General features: G+C 41.2%; 1 protein-coding gene across 1 annotated transcript in view; it reads left to right on the forward strand.

Annotated features, from left to right (window-relative positions):
- Window positions 1-229: 229 nt before the first annotated feature.
- SMAP2 (small ArfGAP2) overlaps window positions 230-19,577 on the forward strand; it is a gene marked incomplete at its 3' end in the record, with an annotated part of 37,719 nt that continues 18,371 nt past the window's right edge. The window contains exon 1 of the mRNA XM_084241558.1: window positions 230-496. Coding sequence (XP_084097684.1) covers window positions 394-496 — 103 coding nt within the window. The 5' untranslated portion in view covers window positions 230-393. The remainder of the gene's footprint in view (window positions 497-19,577) is intronic.

Here is a 19,577-nt window from a genome sequence, read left to right on the forward strand (position 1 = left end):
GGGGGCTGAGGTGGTGGCAGAGCAGGCGGCAGCTGCCAGGGAGACGAGGCGCGGGACGCGCGGCCCGCGGACAGGCGGGGGAGTCGTCTTCTGCTGCCCCCACCCAGGCGGCCCGGCAGCCCCTCAGTCTGGGTGACGGACCCCTGGTCCGGCCGCCTCCTCTTGTCTTGGGCCTGCGGGGGGGGGGCAGGGGCCCACACTTGGGGGGCTGCAGAGTGGGGGGCGGGCACCGCTGACCGGAGAAGGGGCGCCGGGGCTGCGTCGAGGAGCGGTTCTCTCTCGCTCAGGAGGTGCCCCTGGGCAGGGAACCGGGATCCTCACCCCCGAACTGCGGCGGAGGTTGCTGGGGGCGAGGAGGGCGAGTCGCCCTCTGCCCCCGCCGGCACCCTGGCCATGACCGGCAAGTCGGTGAAGGACGTGGATCGGTACCAAGCGGTCCTGGCCAACCTGCTGCTGGAGGAGGATAACAAGTTTTGCGCGGACTGCCAGTCTAAAGGTAGCGCATCCTCCCTGGGGGCGAGGGGTCCAGGCGCGGGGCCGAGCCGGGGAGGGGGCCCTCCTGGGGCGGGGGTGTCTGGGGCTTGGGCCGCCTGAAATGGAAACGCGTGCTGCTCTTGCTAATGAGGCTGGTGGGTGTTCTGCAGCGCCTGCTTTGGTGTGGGGAGAGGTTGCGAGGGCGAGTGTGTGTGCTTGGGGGAGGGGGTGGTGAGGGTGGAAGTGTCGGGAAACGTGTAGGTGAGAATGTCTGTATTTCAGGGCTCTGAATGAGTGCTGGGCCACCTGGCAGCCCAGAGGCAGCGCGGAGCTCTCAGCATGCCCCCTTGCAAAGCTGGGGGGTGAGCTGCAGTGTGTGTGTGAGTGTGTGTGAGAGAGAGAGAAAGAGAGAGAGAGAGAGAGAGAGAGAGAGAGAGAGGAGAAAGTGAGACACAGGAGGAAAACTGCTTAAATGATTTTTAAAGGTGGTGATTGTTGCTGCTATTTAATTAGCAGCTCCTGTCATTTTACAGCCTTTCTGAGATCTGACAGAGCCTCCGAGCCCTTCTTCCTGGATGTGTGCAGTCAGAAGCTGCCTTATGCAGTGACACAGTGCGGATTTCTAGACAGCCTGGCCCTGGTTTGTGGAGTGCGTTGGAGGCCTTATGTGTGTGTGGTGGGAGAAACTAGCAGATTGTGGCTGTAGTGCAGGATCTGCTTAACCAGTGAGGGAAAGGAAGCAAGGGATGCATCGAATTTGTCGCTTCCCTGGTGATTACCCTTCTAAAGGTGACATAGGATCATTGTAAAATGGCAGAGCCATTTAACCTTTGTTTTCTGTGGCCTCAAAGGTTCATGGTTTGATAAAATTGATATGACAGGAAAGCTTGATTATTCGAGAAATGTTTGCCCTCAAAAGGTACACATACCAAGTTCTGTAAATATTTTGTTTTCTTGTTTTCTTTCTGCATTCTTTGGTATATAATTGAAGGAGTTGGGATAATTCTTTTCTGCTTGATTAGGGGAAAAGAGATTGTTGCATTTGGGGAGCTATTGTTAATTTACTTTTGTTCATAATGCAGTGGATTTGCCAAGGTTATTGGCCATCTGCTTATTGAACGTATAGTACCCAGCAAAGATTCACATGTATTTGTGTTTATTAATATTGAGAAAGGAAGTAGATGCTTAATTGATACTTTCACTCATTTATCTTTTATTTTAGAAAAATAAGGTCATTTAAGGAGAATAAGGGAATTAAACATTGATTTGGATACCTGCTAATATAGTTTAGTGCACTTTAGGAAAACAGGTTCCCAGACTTCTTTCCTGAATTTTGTTTTAGGAAGAATGGATTTTGAAAAGTACCTTAGAATCAGCTTATTTGGTAAAGTTGTTTTAACTGACTTTTGTTAGATCTTGTATTAGGTCTATTGAAAGACTTGGTTTAAAATTTAGGAGTGTTTCTCTTGGCTTTACTAAAAATCCTGTGTCCTCAGTTGACAGATCTTGAGTCACAGTGAAACAACCAATTGGAGTGAGCATTGTTACATTTAGGGTGTCAAATGCCATTTTGATGATTCGTACTACCCCCAGCCTCCATTTCTCAAGCCAGTCTGATACTTACTCATATTCCAATAAAATATGGCATATGGGAGAGAGAGGTTGATTCGTCACTTCCTCCAAATTTTCCATTGCTTTTTATCAATAGCATTACTGGGGATCAGGTAAGGAAGCATTAGTTAATACTTAATAAGAACTAGTAACTGCTGGCATGTCAACTTTATTAACTGCTGTTCATGGTAGAATCCTGTTTCCTAAAACAATTGCTTTTCACAAATAAGTTTTATATTTTAATTTGGTAGCTTCAGTGGCTTGGTCATAATAACAAAAATCTTTTAGTTCAGTTAAATAAATCATTTATTGAGGCCTCAGTTTACCCAAATTGTGAATGATCTAGCCCCTTCTATAACTCCTCTCCTTTTCCCTAATTTTGGTTGTCTTAGTGATCACGTGAACAACTATCAGATCATGACTTAAAGAAAAAAGATACTATCACTTGCCATAGGTCCAAAGATGTGGTTTCCTCATCACCCCAAACTATCAAGTTATTGTGACTTTCGGTTAATATTTTAGGCATAACTTAAGTAGTGATACAACAGAGAACAAACATACTGAAAATTTCAAATATGTTCATAGTAATTCTACATATGGGTCTGCCTGGTTTTTGAATAAATCCTTGGTGATGTTGCTCAAGCTTTAGTTTTTAGGTCTTCAGTTCCACATTTTACCAGTGTGCCTGGAATGACTCGTAATCAACCTTTTCAGACTGGTTTCAATTAAATACTAACTTATTTACCATGAAAGGATCTCCCATTCTAGTGACCTGAATACTTGTGTCTGCTATTGGAACACTACTCGGTATCAAGTCTTGTAAAAAATTGAGAGCTGCTTAATGAACAAAGAATCACAATGGAAGAAATTTGATGGTCTTCAGGAATATTTACTTTAGACTCAAACACCACAAGAATTCTGGAGTCTGACAACACTTTGTAATAATTTTTCACTTTTCTTTCTTCTGCCACATCTAATTTCTGAAATATTTTACCTGAATCACCTAACATTGGCTTTACCTTTGTGCCATGAAAGGATATAAAATTTAAATTTATATATAAATTTGCTTTTTGGACAAGATAGCACTTCCATGTGGTTCGAAATTCAAAAGGTACAAAAGGGAATGAGTATAGTGAAGAGTTTTATTTTTGACCCTGATTCCTTAGCCACCATTTTTCCTTCCTAGAAGTAACCACAGTTGGTAATTTCTTTTGTGGCTTTAAGAGATAATATATACATAAACAGACAACTACAGTTAAATCTGTATTTTGCAGTGCTTTTATGCAAATAGTAGCATATCACCCATAGTTCATGACACCTTGAATTTTTCAATCAACAGCATAACATGGAGAGCACGAAGATTCTCCATGCACATTGAGGAACTTCCTCATTCTTTCAAGGTATTTTCTAAGGCTGTATCTAGGTTATCTAGGTTATCTGTATCTAGTCCAGTTGAACTATTTGCTTAAGTGACTTGGAAGACATCTGTTTTCATTGAAGGTTTTTGAGAAAGTATCCTAGATCCATCCTTAATTCTTATAAGCCCATGTTTCAGGTGACAAGCAGTTGTGGAGGGACTGGAGAACAGCCAGTTAAACTCTTTTATCCTGCCTGTTTTAGCTTTGTGACCTTCAGCTCATCACCTGACTTTTTCAGTTTAATTTTCCTCATTTGAAAAATCAAAGTGCCTCAAAGTAACGTGTTAGACAAATGTAAGCATTATTTATTGTTACCATTACTGGTCTTCTTATTTTATGTTTGTTTTATTTGCTTCACTTTCTGATTTTATTTTCTTAAATACTCTGGTTATTGGAAGCCCTGGTTAGAATGACTCACCCATCAATCCCCTAGTCTTTAAGCCAAAGCCATTTCCTTTATATAGGGGTTCTGGCTTTTTTTTTGCAAATGTTCTCTGTGGTACCCTTGAGCATGGTCTCTGCATGTTTCCTGACTTTTCAAACATGTAGGAAAGATGAGACTAGGGATCCCTTGTGTAGAAATTTTCTAATAGTAGTTCTAAATTTCATCCCCAGTAAACGTATCTCTAGCTTTGCTTTGTATTTGTTTTCCATAGATAGCTAAATCATTACTTGTTAAATGACACTCCATAGAACATGAACATTCCCATCAATTTTTAATTATTTTAGCTTTATCTGTGGCACATTTTAGAGTTAAAAAAAATTCCAACAGATCTAGACAACAGATGGAGTTTCTTCTTCCATTTCCAGTTGTTAAACACCCTTCTCCAGCCAAGATCAAATAATTTGCTGGGGTTTTAGAGCTAATGCACTTTACTCTGACAATTGTCATTAGGGCGACACAGTTTTACTGAAAGTAATTTTTCAGAGTCCCCATTAGATTGTCTTTTAATATCAACTTGTTAAACTTGTTCCCTGGGAGATACTTTTCTATTTGTTCTCCGTGTCCTTTAAATATCATCTGGGGCAGTGGGATAATGTACAAAATGCCATCTCTTTTTAGAGAAACTATTTGCAAGTCTGCAATACTGTACTATATATATTCATCTAGAAAATATTACTTAAGCACCTACTTTGTATTAGACACAGTATCAGATTATATAGATTAAAACAGGGCCTTTGGTCTCAACGATTTTACAGTTTAATGGGTAGCAGATAAGTAAACATATATGATGCAATGTAGTAATTAACATTAAGGCAATGTGTGAAGGGAGAAGTGAAAGCATTGAAGACATAAACAAGTCTGCCTCAGGAAGTTGTGGCTTTAAAGCAAGAAGTAGACTGCGACTTTAATGATAAGCATGACTTTGCCGGGTGATGTTAGGGGGCTTTGATTATAGACAGAAGAAACAATGTGCCAAGGTGCCAGGGTATGCGGTGTCATGTATTTGTGTGTGCGTGTGTGTGTGTGTGTGAGAGAGAGAGTGTGTGTGTCTATGTGTGTGCACGCGTGTGCACAGGAGGGGATTCTTTAGTATATTTTGACTACATGTTGGGGAGTACAAAGGAATAAAGTTTTTGACAGGTAGGCAGGGACCAATAAACTGAAAATCCAAGCACTGAAGTTGACTTGCTAATATGCTTTAGACCCCTTTTGTGCCAGAAGCCCATAGTCTGAGAAGTTCACCTACTCAAGTAGAATTATAAGTATTGCAGACATGAAATGTTTTGTAATTGTTAAGAGGAAGGAAGGTCTGAGTGTTGTACCCACAAGCTCTCCTGGGAAATGTACCTTCCCAAGAACATTGAATTATTTTAGAAAAGCCTAGTGAAATGCCAGTGGTAGTTATTATATCGTTTTTGGAGTTGATGAAGTTGACTTTGGAGAGGCTGAATATGCTTTTTATATTCAAGCAGTTGAAGAGCACTGAATATTTGATGTGTGCTCTTGGTTGTTCAGTGCTTGGGATGTGTAAACAGGTAGCTACAGTCACATTTCTCAATACACTTTTCAATGCCTTATCTGTAGTTTTCAGATAAGTCAGAAACCTACCTCCTTTCTGCGTTTTTCATCTGATGTCATTATGGTATGTAGGTGGCAGCTTTCTTGGGCACAGTTGTCTGTATAACTATTCAACACATGAGTCATTATCTGTTTCTATTCTTCTGCCTGAAAATACCATCTTAGAAACGGTGCCATGCATTTGGTGACTGCAGCACTACTCACCATGTACATTGCAGCTGTCTTTATGTTATGTTGATGGAATCTACCTGTGCCACAGAAAAGGGATAAAGTGACTTAGTAAATTGACTCAGACTCAATTCCTCCAAATGGTATCCCCAGTGAAAAAGATGCCATGCAAGAATCTGCATAAAACACACGTTTCACATTCTAAGTATACGACGCCTAACTTTTATTGTTGTGTCTGCTTAACTCCTTATCACAGTTATACTTCTGTTTGAGCAAGTGGCCAGTTTAAGTAGATACTAGCTTTGAAGAAGTTCTGTATTGGCCCCTGGAATGTGAAAGTTCAGCATACCACATTGAAAAGGTAGGAATCAAGCCTATTTAGAGCAGAACATCTTAAGCTTAATTCATTTTACCAAACTCCTCTGTTGTTAAAGAAATATTTCTATATTGGTTCATTTTTTTTTGAGCTGTAATTTGCCACATGTAAGCTCCGTAAGGGCAGGGATTTGTGTCTGTTTTGTTCACTCTAGTATTCTTAGCACCTAAAACAGCGCCTGGCACAGATTAGGCACTCAGTAAATATTTGTTTAAACTAATGGATTGCTTTTGCAATCTATAAATATTTTATTTCTTGTTAGAAGAAGTCTAAGGTTATCTTAATAATTATTTAATTCTTAGGAAATTATTCATTTTCTGAAAATAAGTTTAAAAAGGATTTTATATTCAGGGCTAGTCAGGGAAGCAGGAACCACTGTAGGTCATACAAGCAAAGGGAATTTAATATATGGACCAGGTCGCTGTAAGAGCAGAGAAGGTAAATGGGCTGGTGAGACTACCCAGAGACTAGCAACACCTGGAGCTGCCGTGCCCCTAAGGAAAACAGAGGCTGCTGGTGTCTCCAAAGGCCAGAAGCCTGAGCCATCTGGTATGAGCCAGGAACCTGGAGAGAATAGCTGTCTGGTGGCAACTGGAGCTCAGACACAGAGGAAGAGCGGTATGAGGGAAGGAGGGAGAGAGATAGCACATTACCTTGCCCTCTCCCCTCCTCTTGCTGCTTATCCTTATCGGTACCTCCCATTGATGAACCTTAGCCAGACACCAGTTGGCAAGGGAGCCTGGGAGATGTGGTTCCCTATGATGGAATGGGCAAGGACAGGATGCAAGTGGACACCGGCAAGGGCACTTAAAAAATTTCCCCAATATAATTGTTTCTCCTTATAAGTAAATAGTTGAATTATTTTAGATCAGAAGGGTTTTCAGGCAGATACAACCTGTGTGCTTTTAAAGGATTTTATCTGCTGCTGAAACAATAATTAGTCCCAGGAAGTAATGTAACTACTCAGTCATTGCCTATCTAATTAGGGTCTGTGAACAGGAAAATTGCTTCTGTTGATTTGGTATCTGACTGTTGGCTGCTGCCTGGAGTGAATTATCATCTGGTTACTCAGGAGATAAGTTCCCACCCTGTCAATTCTGGGAAGCCTTAGGCATGATGTATATACATGGAACTTGTCCCCTTTACAGCTGGATGACTTGCGTCAGTAACTCAGAAGATGTACAAAGAAGCTTTGAGGATTGCAGCTTTAAAATATGCTACAGATTAGTCTTAATAGTTAAGGTAATGATGGTGGACTCATTTCCCTGGTGCCAACATACTTTTGCTGGCTTCTCTGTCCCACCCTACACCCACTCCATAACTTCAGGTCGGGTAGCACTGGGAGAGGGAGGTGGGTTCACTAGATTCACTTAATTCTAAACTGAGCTTGAAAAGAACTTGGTCTAGTAAGGAAGGTTGCTGCTGTTCCATTTAAATGCAAAACTTCTGAAGTATTGCTACTAGTATCTAATGAGTTATAAGATATAAGTTCAGCACTTCCTAGAGGTGCTTTTTTTGTCAATCAGGTCACCTGCCTTTGGGCCCCTGCTACATTAATGGAATTGGTGGAACTAGGCCAGCAAATGATTTCAGTGGTGTGTGAATATGTTTTGCTTTTAGGCTGTTATTTTCTACAGAGGCCATGGATAAGGAGCGCTGATTGTTTAAGTAAAGTTACCACCTGTGAAAACTGCATAGGTTTCATTGTTTTTCTCTTTTCTCCAAAAGTTAATTTCCCCTTGGCAGGTATTGTTGTAGAGCAACCCCGATACAAAACGGGGTGCCTGACTGTGGGTCCTCATCCGCGCGCTTAAAAGGACTTAGTAATGCTCTACTGCAGGCACACACGAAAGGTTAATAAAAGGTTTATTTACAAGGGAAGGGGAAATGAGGAAATGTACAGCTTAGGGAGAAAAGTGGGAGACAAAGTTTTAAATGAGTCCTACCCGATCCCCCGATCAGGAATCCCAAAATGGCACTCTGAGAGCTGGCCGCCAGCCAGGAGCCCTGAAGCCAGGAGGCGAGCGATCGCGAGCCCCCCAAGACCCACGTGTTTGGTTTTTATATCCAACCTGGCTGTCCAACTCCACCCTCAGGTCCCAGCCACCTTCTCTTTGGTGGTGATGGGATTTGTCTTTCCCAATGTCTTGATGGCTTTAGTCTGGAGTGGGGGTGGGGTCCACAAAGCCTGTATGGGATTAATTCAGGACATCATTTCCCCCTAACAGTATGACTATGATCCACAGATGTGATTAAAATATGATTTGGTATTTTAAAAAGCATATCGGACTGCTTCCCAGGGTGCCAGTCCTTTTCAGCCATTTCATTTCAACTTAAGAGGTACATCTATGCATTTTTTAAAAAAAGATTTTATTTATTTATTTTTGAGTAGAATAACTGATGTGTAGGCCAGAGGTGTGGAGGATAAGAGGATTCACCAGAAACAGAGTGGGAAGCAGAACAGTGGGAGGCAGATCTCAAATACACTGCTAAGGGGAGGGATGGGTGTGACAGGAGAAGTCTGCTGCGCCATGTGGGTTAGCTCCCTGCCTGGGGATCAAACTCAGGCCCTCAGGGTGAAAGCGCTAAGACTTAACTCATAGGCCACCAGGAAGGCCCATATCTATGCATCTTTGAAGACTCATGCTGAATAGTTGTAACATATCTCTACCGTATTTGACGATTCCATTTTCCAAACTTTCCCTTTTCCTACCCCCACTCTTCTGGATCCTGTATCCACCCACAGGCTTTGTGGATGCTGATCTTTGATGGCTGAACTGCAGGTCCTTCCCCAGTGGAAAACCCCAAAGATGAGCCAACTCTGCCTTCAGTTGTGGCCACCCATCAGCATAAGGCTTGCCCTGGTGGTTGTCTTCAGTTTGTCCAACTCTACCCTTACGCCATCATCCTCCCTCACATGTGGCTGAAACTTGCCCTGAAATCCTACCTTGGTGACATATCACTTTTTGGAAATAGGATTTTTATTATTGGCTGCTTCTTTCCTTTTCAAGTAATGTTAAGTAGTTCTTTGGTCATTTGATTGACCCTTGCTCTTGTCCCCCCACCTGCCAGTTGCCTATTTTATGTGGGTAATCTGGTTTGCCATATACAGAGAGTATAGTTTTTTAGAAAGTGCTGGATTTTACAGCCCACATGGAGAATACTTTTTTATCTTTTTTAAAATTTTAAGTCAAAACTTTCAAAATGAATTTTCTTAATCCAAAAAAAGAAGAAATTAATCCTTCAGACTCCATGTCATTTCTCCAATCTTCCCCCCTCCAAAAAAATGTGCAACATGTTTATTTTATGATGATTTATTGAAAATAGTAAAGGAAGTAAGGGAGAAAGAGAAACCTACCCTCAGCTGTAGCTGTCCTAGCAGAGTAATTTGAGAAAATAGAGCAGCTTTTCTTTTCTTAAATAGCCATTCTGTTTGTTTGGGGTTTTTTTTGCAGAAATTGTTAGTGATGGAAAGACCGTAAATCCCCAAAACTCTGCCTCACTGTTTTCGTCTTTATATGTGGGTTTACATTAATCCTACAACGTTACTTCCTGAAATATACATGAAGTAAATTTTAACGTCTTCCTCTTTTCTTGTCTTACTGGAAAGTCCCCCAGTGTGGATTTAGAAATGAGTTCACTAGTGCCTGAAGTTAAAAATTTTGTCTTAATAGTGTCTGGATGGTTGTTTTGTTCTTATGTCTTCAAAAAATAACTTTTTACTGAATTTTTCTTAGGCTGCAGTATGAAGCTTGTAGGGCATTGGCATCTTTTTCTTGTTGCTACTTTACCACTTAGGTTATAACCGACACAAGCCCTTTAACAAGGACAGGAAGGAAAATTTTTCTTACCATGATGCTTTTGTTCAAAGTAACTGAAAATAGCAGAGCTAATGAAAGCCAATTTATGTGTGACAGCTGATATGAGGAAGAAAAATTAAAAGATTCAGGCTTTTCTGTTATGTTGTAAGCATTTTTCCTAAAAGAATAGCTGTTTTGGAACCAGTGACTTTGTCTCTCTACAGGTAAGCATGAGCAGTTTGGTTAGAGCAATTGTTTTACACCAAGGAGAATTTTGAGACAAGGTCTTTCTTACAGTGTGAGTGATATGTTAACGTTCCAGCTTGTATGTGAGAGAAGGGATGCCTCATTAAATGCAGCACTGGCATCTGGAAGACTCCAAATCAGCTCCTCTGAGCATTCTGACTTGGTTCTGAGCCTAGTCTGTGAACAGAAGCAGCTTGACACAAGTGGCTGAAATCAAGGGTCCATATTGTGGGCAAAGTAAAAATAGGATGGAGTTTCATAGACACACGTTTATGAAATTTAAGGGGGAAAAAAGATTTGTTACCATGGGAACAGACTCCAGACCAGTTGTATATTGGATTTTGGAGGTTGGAGAGGCAGGAGAGTCCTTGAGTGCTTATTAACTAAATATCATTAAATGCTATTTTTTTAAAAAAACAGCAAAAGCTGTTTTTCTCTGATTATGGAAATTATATCACACTCGTGATAAAAAAAATCATTGGAAAGTATGAAAAGTATAATGACACAAGATATTTCTCACAGTCCTAATAATAATGGGTGATAACCCATTTTTCACCTGTTTATACCATAATAATTTTATATAATCAAAGTTTTGTTTAACATTTAAACACTTATTGTATTCAGTCACTTGAATATGTCATTTTTAACTCTTGTCCAATTGTTGGACATTTGGATTTTTAGTTTTTCAATATTTTTTTAAAGATTTATCTATTTATGCATACAAGATCTGGGGTACAGGCCAGCGATGCAGGAGGTGAGAGGACTCACCAGAGACAGAGTGGGGAACAGAGCAGGCAGACTGACTTAAGTACACTGCTGAGGGGAGCAGTGGACGAGTCAGGAGAGGGCTTTTGCGCCATGTTGGTTGCTTCCTGGCCAGCTGGGGATCAAACTCGTGCTGCAGGGCCTCCCCGGTGGCGCAGCGGTTGAGCGTTGGGTTGCGAAACTGCGCGCGGCCTCTGCGGCGCAGGTTCGATCCCCGGCTGCTCCCAGGCCACCAGAGGAGGGTCCCACATGGCGTGCAGACCTCTCCTGCCGCCCGCTGCTCCCCTCAGCAGTGTACTTCGGTCCTTCTGCCTGCTCTGCTTCCCGCTCTGGCTCTGGTGAATTCTCTCACCCTCCCGCGCTTCTGACTGTACCCAGTGCATGTATAAACAAAACAAACAAACAAACCAGCAAACAAATAAATAAAGCATGCCTCTATAAAAAAAAAAAAAAAAAAAAAAACTCGTGCTGCAGAGACTGCGATTGCTTCATAGTGCGGTGCTTTAAAAACCCTAGCGCCACCAGGGAGGCCCAGTTTTTCAGTATTATTATTAATGTTACAATGTGATTTTTGTATTGCTATTAGACTGATGGGTTATTTATGTATTCAGAGTTGAATAGTCATGTGGATCTTCAATTTTAAAAAGTGTCAGGGAGGGACTCTTCTAAGTTGTACCCATGTAGAGAAGGCCTTGCTGTGGGTGCTATCATTCTGACCTACTTCACTACAGTGGATATCTGTAGAGAACTGGGAGAATCCTGCCTTGACCATAAAGAACAACTTTATGTGACATGTTCATAGCAAGATAGGCCAAGATAAATTCTCACGTCATGCACCGTCTTCCACATTATACACTCTATATGCGGGAATATTGTGCCATTGTCAGCATCTTACGTTGTTTGTACAGGCCTCCTTTACTTAATTAGTCCACTGAGGAGGTGGGTTAGAGGCCCTCCACTGGTAGAAAGGGGATAATAGCTACTGCTTTTGTTGTTTGCAGGACTTGCCTTAGACTGTAAATTCCAGGAGTCCAGGCACTGTATACCACGTATGTCTATATGTCTAATGGTCAGTGTCTGGCACATAATGTCTCTGTCTCCATCATGAACACTGTTATTTAAAAAGATCACATTCTATTTTGTTTTGCTTTGAAAGTCACCTTTATACTGTTAACTCAGGTATTTGAAGATCTGTGACAATCTAGAAAGTCGAGCAGGTGAATCTCAGGGCTGCTTTGTAGTAATTTTTTGCCACTTTTGTGTGCTTCTGCATCTGTGCCACGTTGAAAGCTGGAGCCAGTCATTAAGCTGGTACTCTGCCCTCTCAGTAGGAGGTTTTAGTGTGACACATCATCTTGGAGAAAATGTGGCATGGGGTGTGAAACAAGAGGCTGAAATAGCAGTCCTACAGCCTTTTTGTGGGATGGGAGTAAATATTTAGACACTGTTCTCAGGTGCTATAGAAATTAATAATAACCTTGCAGCACTTTTAGAAACTCTCCTTATACCCCTTGAAATAGGTTTGTTTAATTTGAAGAACCTTGCTTTGGCTCTTTTGGAGCTGTGATTTTTTTCCTAGACACCTGCCCTGGCTTTTTTTGGCAGGATCTTTCTATCTACATGGCTGGCATCTTTGTCCCACTCCCTTGCACCACACCTTCTAACCTGTCACCCAATTCTGAAACAACTAAGTTTTGAAACACTGTTGTGAATATTTTCTTTCTCAAAGGGCTCAAAGTACCTTTTGCTCTGCTCCCTAAGCCAGGGCTCTTTTTTTTTTAAAGATTTATTTATTTATTTATACAAGCACTGGGTACAGTCAGAAGCGCGGGAGGGTGAGAGAATTCACCAGAGCCAGAGCGGGGAACAGAGCAGGCATGTGGGACCCTCCTCCCCTCCAGTGGCCGGGGAACATCCAGGGATCGAACCTGCGCTGCAGAGGCTACTGGTAGCTTCACAACCCAGCGCTCAACCGCTGCGCCACCGGGGAGGCCCATAAGCCAGGACTCTTTTGATGATAAACATTCAGCTTGCCACGAAACCAACCATCTGTACTTTGATCCCAGATTTCATTTCTGTCCTGCTGTTTCTTTAGAAATGAAAGTTGTCTAGCTTATTTGAATATCATCCCGATTCAATTAAATTGACTCTGATTTTTTTTTTTTTTTGGGGTCTGTTTGCCATTGGTAGTGGCCCCTCTAATGTGCTCCGAAAGTTCCTGCACTCCGTTGTGGAAAGAAGGTCACGTGTCGGAGGTCTTGCACAAGGGTTAACTTGCTGACTCAGAAGGTTTTGTGTAAAGCCTCTGGGTAAAAGACATGAGCTTCCGTTCAAACATTCCCTTTCCATATTCTGCCTGGCCACATATTCTTTAAATCTAATATGTTATGCTCTTCTCCACTTCTAGGCTTCCTTTAAGGAAGAGGAATATGGTGGGACAGTATGTGAATAAACCTTCATGTGCAGTCCTAGATGGCGGCCTTCCCAGTAGCAGAGGAAATTGTATTGTGTAATAGAAAAGAACACCAAGAGAACAAGATTATCACTTTGGTGACTATTTTCCAGCACCTACTATGTGTAACAAACATTTGGGGTGTGTAAAGATGATTCTAATTCCAGGCCAGCCAACGATTTCTTCCATGAACTTGGGTAAATTACTTGACCACTCTAGGCCTTAGTTTCCCTAACTGCTTCAATTAAATCATCCTTAAAGTTTTTTTCCACCTTTGGAATTTTGTATGTGTTTATCTGTTTGTTATAGAACAAAAAAGGAGGCTTTTCTGTAGAGTTGGAGTGTTCTTGTATCTTACACGTCCCAAAGTAAATGGTTTCAACATGGTTCTTTTAGAGCAGGGCTTCTCAATTTCAGCACTATTGACATTTTGGATATTTCTTTTTTGTAGAGTTGTACTGGGCATTGCAGGGTGCTTAGCAGAGTCCCTGGCATCGCCCTCTAGATGCCAGTAGCACTGTCAACTAAAAATGTCTCCAGACAGTGACATTGCCCTTTGAAGGAGAAATTATTTTATTGAGCGACTGCTGGGAGAAGAGTGGTAATGCTTGAATATGGGCTATTTTTAATATTCATTTTCATATTGTTCCTCCTCTGCTTATTACCTACCTTAGGGCTGGAGGATGAAGAGGGATCTCATAGGTCAGTGGCCATAACATCCTTTAGTAGCTTAAAATAAACATCCTTTAGTTGCTTAAAATAAACATCCCCTAAAGTGGGCAAGCTCATTTTGCATCTTCAGTATATTTTTTCAGAATATGTATAGATGCTGGTTGTTTCAAAGAGGAAGTTAAGGCTTCAAACTGAAGTGACCTAAGAAATGTAAAGAACTAAATGCCCCCGAAGGGTAAAGACTTGGTTCTAGTGAACCAGCGTAGCTTCTGTTTCCTGAAGTGAGGTCATGAATGATAAGAAGTTAAATGATAATAGCAAGTTTTGAAATGTGAGTTTCATCTGTTATAAGTAGACTTTGAAATAATTGCCTAGCTTTTAGCCTAGCAATTCTTCTACACCTCTCTCTCCAGCCTGCCATTAGCTATTGAGGTAGTCAGTGAACTATATTAGAGCTCTTATGAGATCTAATATTTATACTTGCTGCGTTTGTTATAAATTTCAGTTTAGAATAACTCTGTGTTAGCCTCAGTGCCATCTTTTTTTTTGTCTCTTTTAAGTTTTGAGTGGGTCAGGCGCAGAATGACACTGCCTGGGGTAAATTATGTTCTGTGAGCATCTTTCCTGGGATGCTCTGGGTTCCCAAAGCCATGACTGAGACACTTGGGCCTGTGTCACTCCCTCCTGTCAATTCTGGCAGGCTCTGTGTTCTATTCCAGCTGAGCCTTTGCTGGAGTAATTGGCCACATGGAGCCTTCAAGCCAAACAATTGTTTGTTCTGAGATAGTCTCACTGTTTAGCTCCTAATGAAATAATCTCCTTCCTGCCCCCAATGAAAGCAGCTATTTTTTTATCTGCTCCCTCCCCCTTTCAGAGAAACCATGTCTCAGCTGCCACTCTTCTAGCTGATTCATAGTTGCTTTAAGTAGGGTCTTTGTACAAAGGAAATTGGCTAGAGCCAAAATATCATAGGCTAACCAGGAGACAGGGAACATTAGGGATGCCCTTTTCTCTAACTTTCTTTGTAGGATATTTGAGTTACCGTTGTGATTTTCTGACTAATAAATGATTTAAGCCTCAAACCCATACAAGAAAAATGCTCCCACTAGGGTTTTATTTATTTATTTTTTTTCCCACTAGGGTTTTAAGAAAAGTATTCTACATTGTTCCCTAAAGGTGCTTACAAAAATAAGCAAAACCAAAAATATAACCCAACAGCGGAACAACTCTAGATGAGTCCATAGGACAACAGTCAAGTACTGTGGGAGTCAGAATATGAAGGAGAAAAGACTGGTAGAAAAAGTAGATGGAGCAACATTTTCACAAAGTAATGTGTTGCAAATAGTAGTCACCCATGTAAAGCTAGTGGGGAGAGATCTTAGACCAGAAAAGTGTAAGTAGTCCAGTTTTCCCTTATTGGTCCTCCAAAATATGAACTTAGGAAGGAGAATTCACAAAATGATGAAAAGTTGCCCAGGAAGCCTCTGTGTGTCCTGCTTCTTCCCACTTAGGGTTCTTTCTCCTGCATTATCAATGCTTCATTACATTACTGCGTCTGTTCTGAAGCTTCGGCCTCATGTATGAACACAAATCATTTTCTTTGATTCTTTCCCCTTAACCCTGCTCAAGAGTGTTCAAAACCTTGAGTGCAAGGGAGAGAACAAAAAAGGACTTCATCACAAACTATGCAAAACTAAAAAAGTCACCCTTTCAGGTTTAATTGCTGATCCTAAACTTGTTCCCAGCCCCTATTCTGCTTCATAATCCTAAGGTCTCTGCCTCTTGGCTTTGTAGCTTTTTAGTTACCTTGCTTGATTTCTTTTTTTCTCAGCACCAGGCCCTCCTCCTTCATGTGAGAGGTGCTGTCTAATGCCACCCCACCCAGAATATGGTGCAGTTCTGGTGTGTACCACTGATGTTTTTATATACTTTGGGAAGTTTCATTTCTAACAAGTAAATTCCCTTCTTAATTAATTTTCTCTTTGTTTATGTTCCTGATACAGTTCAGTCAATAGTTGAAGTTTCAGTGGAAACTTTTGAATCTCATTTACACACTATGAATATTCAAACTACAAAGATGCATGCTCAATTTGGAAATTTCTTATTTGATCTTTATGCTCTTCCATTTGATTTTCTTCACATAATTTTTAAAATGCTCCTTGTTTTTTTTTTTCCTTGAGTCTTTTTAAGGGAACATGTCAATAAGTTGCTGAGTTTCTTTGAACTGACTTGACTCATAGTCTAGGTGGTCTCCATTTTCTGATTCATTCTTTTTGTCTAATCCCAAATCACCATCATTCATTTTATCTTCTCTTAGAAGAGCAGGCATAGATTTGATCATAGATTTTTTTTTTAACTGGCTCTGTTTATCATTTTCAACCTATTTCATTGAAGTTTTTAAGCATTTCATGGAAATTTACATTTTTCCCCCCTTCAGCTCTCTTCACTTACGTCCTGTGGCTTCTTGGGAAAGCAGTTCTAGTTGTTCCTGAACATGAACATTTCCCGCCATACCAACATTCTTTCTTTCCCTTGGAAATTGCTTTGCATTTTCTGAGATGCTTTTAGTTTGTTTTGGGCATCATTCACCAGGGGTTGGAGAGATTTTGATGCATCTCTCAGTGACCATGTCTGTCCTTGAAAGAGCTGTCATATCTCCATGCAGTGAAAGTTTAGTGTGTGTTGGTAGTGTCCCGAGATCAATTTCCAGCAGGGATGTGGGTGGACTTCCCTACACTGACAAGTAGTTTTTAGACACCAGCCAGGTGTCCAAGAATTCGACTCAATTCTGACTCTATTCACCCAGAGATAGTGTCAGATTACACAGATGGAGGGCTCAGTCTCCCAACACACCTTCCACTTCAGATGCTGGCCACCCCAGTTAAAACTGTGCTACAGACAGACGTTCTGGCTCTACTTATAGAGCCACCTCAGTAGTCACCTGGCTGTATAGAAGTCCTTATGTCCTCCTCCTTCAGGTATCTATTGCAAGCCCAGATTATATTATTGTGCTTCTGCCTGCCTATATGTAAATCAGAGGTCCCCAGGACACCCTCCTCAGATTTGATTCATTTGCTAGAATGGCACCAGAATTCAGGAAACTGCTTTGCTCACTAGATCACTGATTTATTACAAAGAATACAAATCAGTAGACATATGAAAGAGATGTAAGGGGCGGGTGTGGGGAAGAGGTACGGAGTTTCCATGCCCTTTCTGGGTACACAGTTCTCCCCAAATCTCCATGTGTTCACCAACCCAAAAATTCTCTGAAACCTTCTCCTTTTGAGTTTCATCAGATAGGCATAACTGATTAAGCCACTGGCCACTGAACTCAACCTCTAGTGCCTGTCCCTTTCCTGAAGGTAGGAGGTAGAGAGGGGCAGGTGGGACTGGAAGTTCCAACCCTTGTACATGTTGGATTCTCTGGCAATAAGCTTCCATCTTCAGATGCTTCTAAAAGGTTACCTCATTAACATAGCAAAACTCACCCTTGTCACTCACATCGCTTAGGAAATTCCAAGGACTTTTGGAAGTTGTAAGCTAGAAACTGTGGACAAAGACCAAATATGTATGAGAAGTATAACTTGGTCATCTGAATGACCAAATACATATATTTCCTATAAAACACAATATTGCAAGGGGGCTTACTTTTCTGTTCCTTTTCGATAAAATCTACTCAAGTGATAGGTGGACTTGCTCAGATTTGTATTAAGATTTGCCATATTTACTACACTTGATCTTCGCCAAAAGGTCGAGAAGCGATGGGATTTGCCATATTTAATGTTTGTTACGTCACAGGCCTGGTCTCCACTGGAGGCATCAGCTTGCATAACCAATTAGTGTAATCTAACCCACTTCATGAGATTCTTTAGCCTGGGCAGAAAATCTTTTAACTAGCTCTTGTCCTGTCATTGAAATATGTTGGTTCTTTACTATTTTAAAAGAAAAAAATCACAGCAGCACATACTAGAAATTCCCAGGGAAACCCCAAGAGATTTGGACCTTGTCTCAAGCTTTCAGATAGCACCACCAGGAGCACTGCACAGCTACTCCAAGACTGACTGGAAGGACATGTTTGTCACAGCCATGAGGACCTCTGTTTGGAATAGGACTCACTGTGCCCAGGAGTCCTTCTGATGGTGTCCCACCCCCGAATCTTTGGATGTATGTGGGTAGGATTCACGGTCTCAGGTTTCTCCATGTGGCTAGAACATAGCAGCTGGCATCTGTATACTCAGTTTTAAGGGGAAATGATGTCTTTGTTGGTATGTAGAAGTAGTCTGAGGGGTAGAGTTGGTAATAATAGTACAGGTTTGTTTGGTTTGGTAGTGCTTTATTACCAAAAATATCACCTAAGTATACACTAGTTACCGTCTACTGTGGGTATGGGCAGGAAGAGTGATAGCCTCGCCTACAGAAAATTTATATCTACTAATAACAAACCCAGAAAATAAGACTGATGTAGAGCTAAATTTACTGAAAGTTAACTGCCCTTCCATCCTTCTTTTCTGAGTGGTTTAATGAATTTTGGAGGTAAATTTTTAGAGATAATCTATTCAAGGTAAGAAAATTGATTCAGAAAAGTGAATAGACTTGCCCAAAGTCACACAATTGATTCGTGGCGCACCTTAGATAACTTTAACGTAACATACCTTTAACTGTAAACAGGTGGCCAGTAAATAACATGAGTTATGCGCAAGCTTGGTACTGTATTAATTTAGAACAAGGACGGTTTTCACTAGGATTTGAAAGGAAATGAATAGCCAGTGTACAGCGGAGCTAGGAAAGCTGCTGCCCTCATCTGTAGCTATGTCTTGTTTTAGCCGCTGGCCTTGACTGTTTTAGTGCTTTGAGCTTACTCCTTTGTGTAGGTTCATTTGCAGTTGTATTTGTGGTCCGACCTTGCATACAGGCTGAACACAGTCAAGACAGATTGTTGTCTGTAAGATGGTTGACAACTAGAGCAAGATGAAGAATGTCCCCTTCTTTTCTTCCACTAGTCCCCAGTCTGCTTCCCTAGTGATTTTCCAGTGTTAGAAACAATGTTTGTAGAGAAAAAACATTTTACGTTGACTGCTGAAATAGGTTTAGATGTAGACCAATGATTTTATCAGTGAATGCTCAGCAGTATCCTACTTCACCAATCTTTTTCTGGTTATCTGCAGAAGGATAATGTTGCTTTGTCTCACATCCATTGATGTCATAGCAATCTGATTGCTTAATCTGCTCTGTAATTTGCCTCAAGGATTAAGTTGGCTCAACTGGCTTGTATTTGGGTTGAGTATATGACTAACTGCTCTTGCCTGCTGAAATTTCCAAACCTCTATCTTTATCTTTCATACTTTGCATATATTTTATGCAAATGTAAAAAAGGAGACTAAAACTACCACCAGGAGGTAAAGTTGGTAAGAAGGCAGATCAGTGGGACTCAGAATAGGAAAAGCATCTCTAATAAGCAGTGCCATCTAGCAGAAAAGCTGATTACCCTTTGAAATGACACTTAACTGACATTTACCTCACATACTACTAGACCTGTTCAAGGCAAAACCAAGCGGTTGCTTGTAGAAGACTC

This window comes from Talpa europaea (assembly GCF_964194135.1).
Source record: "Talpa europaea genome assembly, chromosome: 9".
In the NCBI taxonomy this organism is placed as follows: domain Eukaryota; kingdom Metazoa; phylum Chordata; class Mammalia; order Eulipotyphla; family Talpidae; genus Talpa; species Talpa europaea.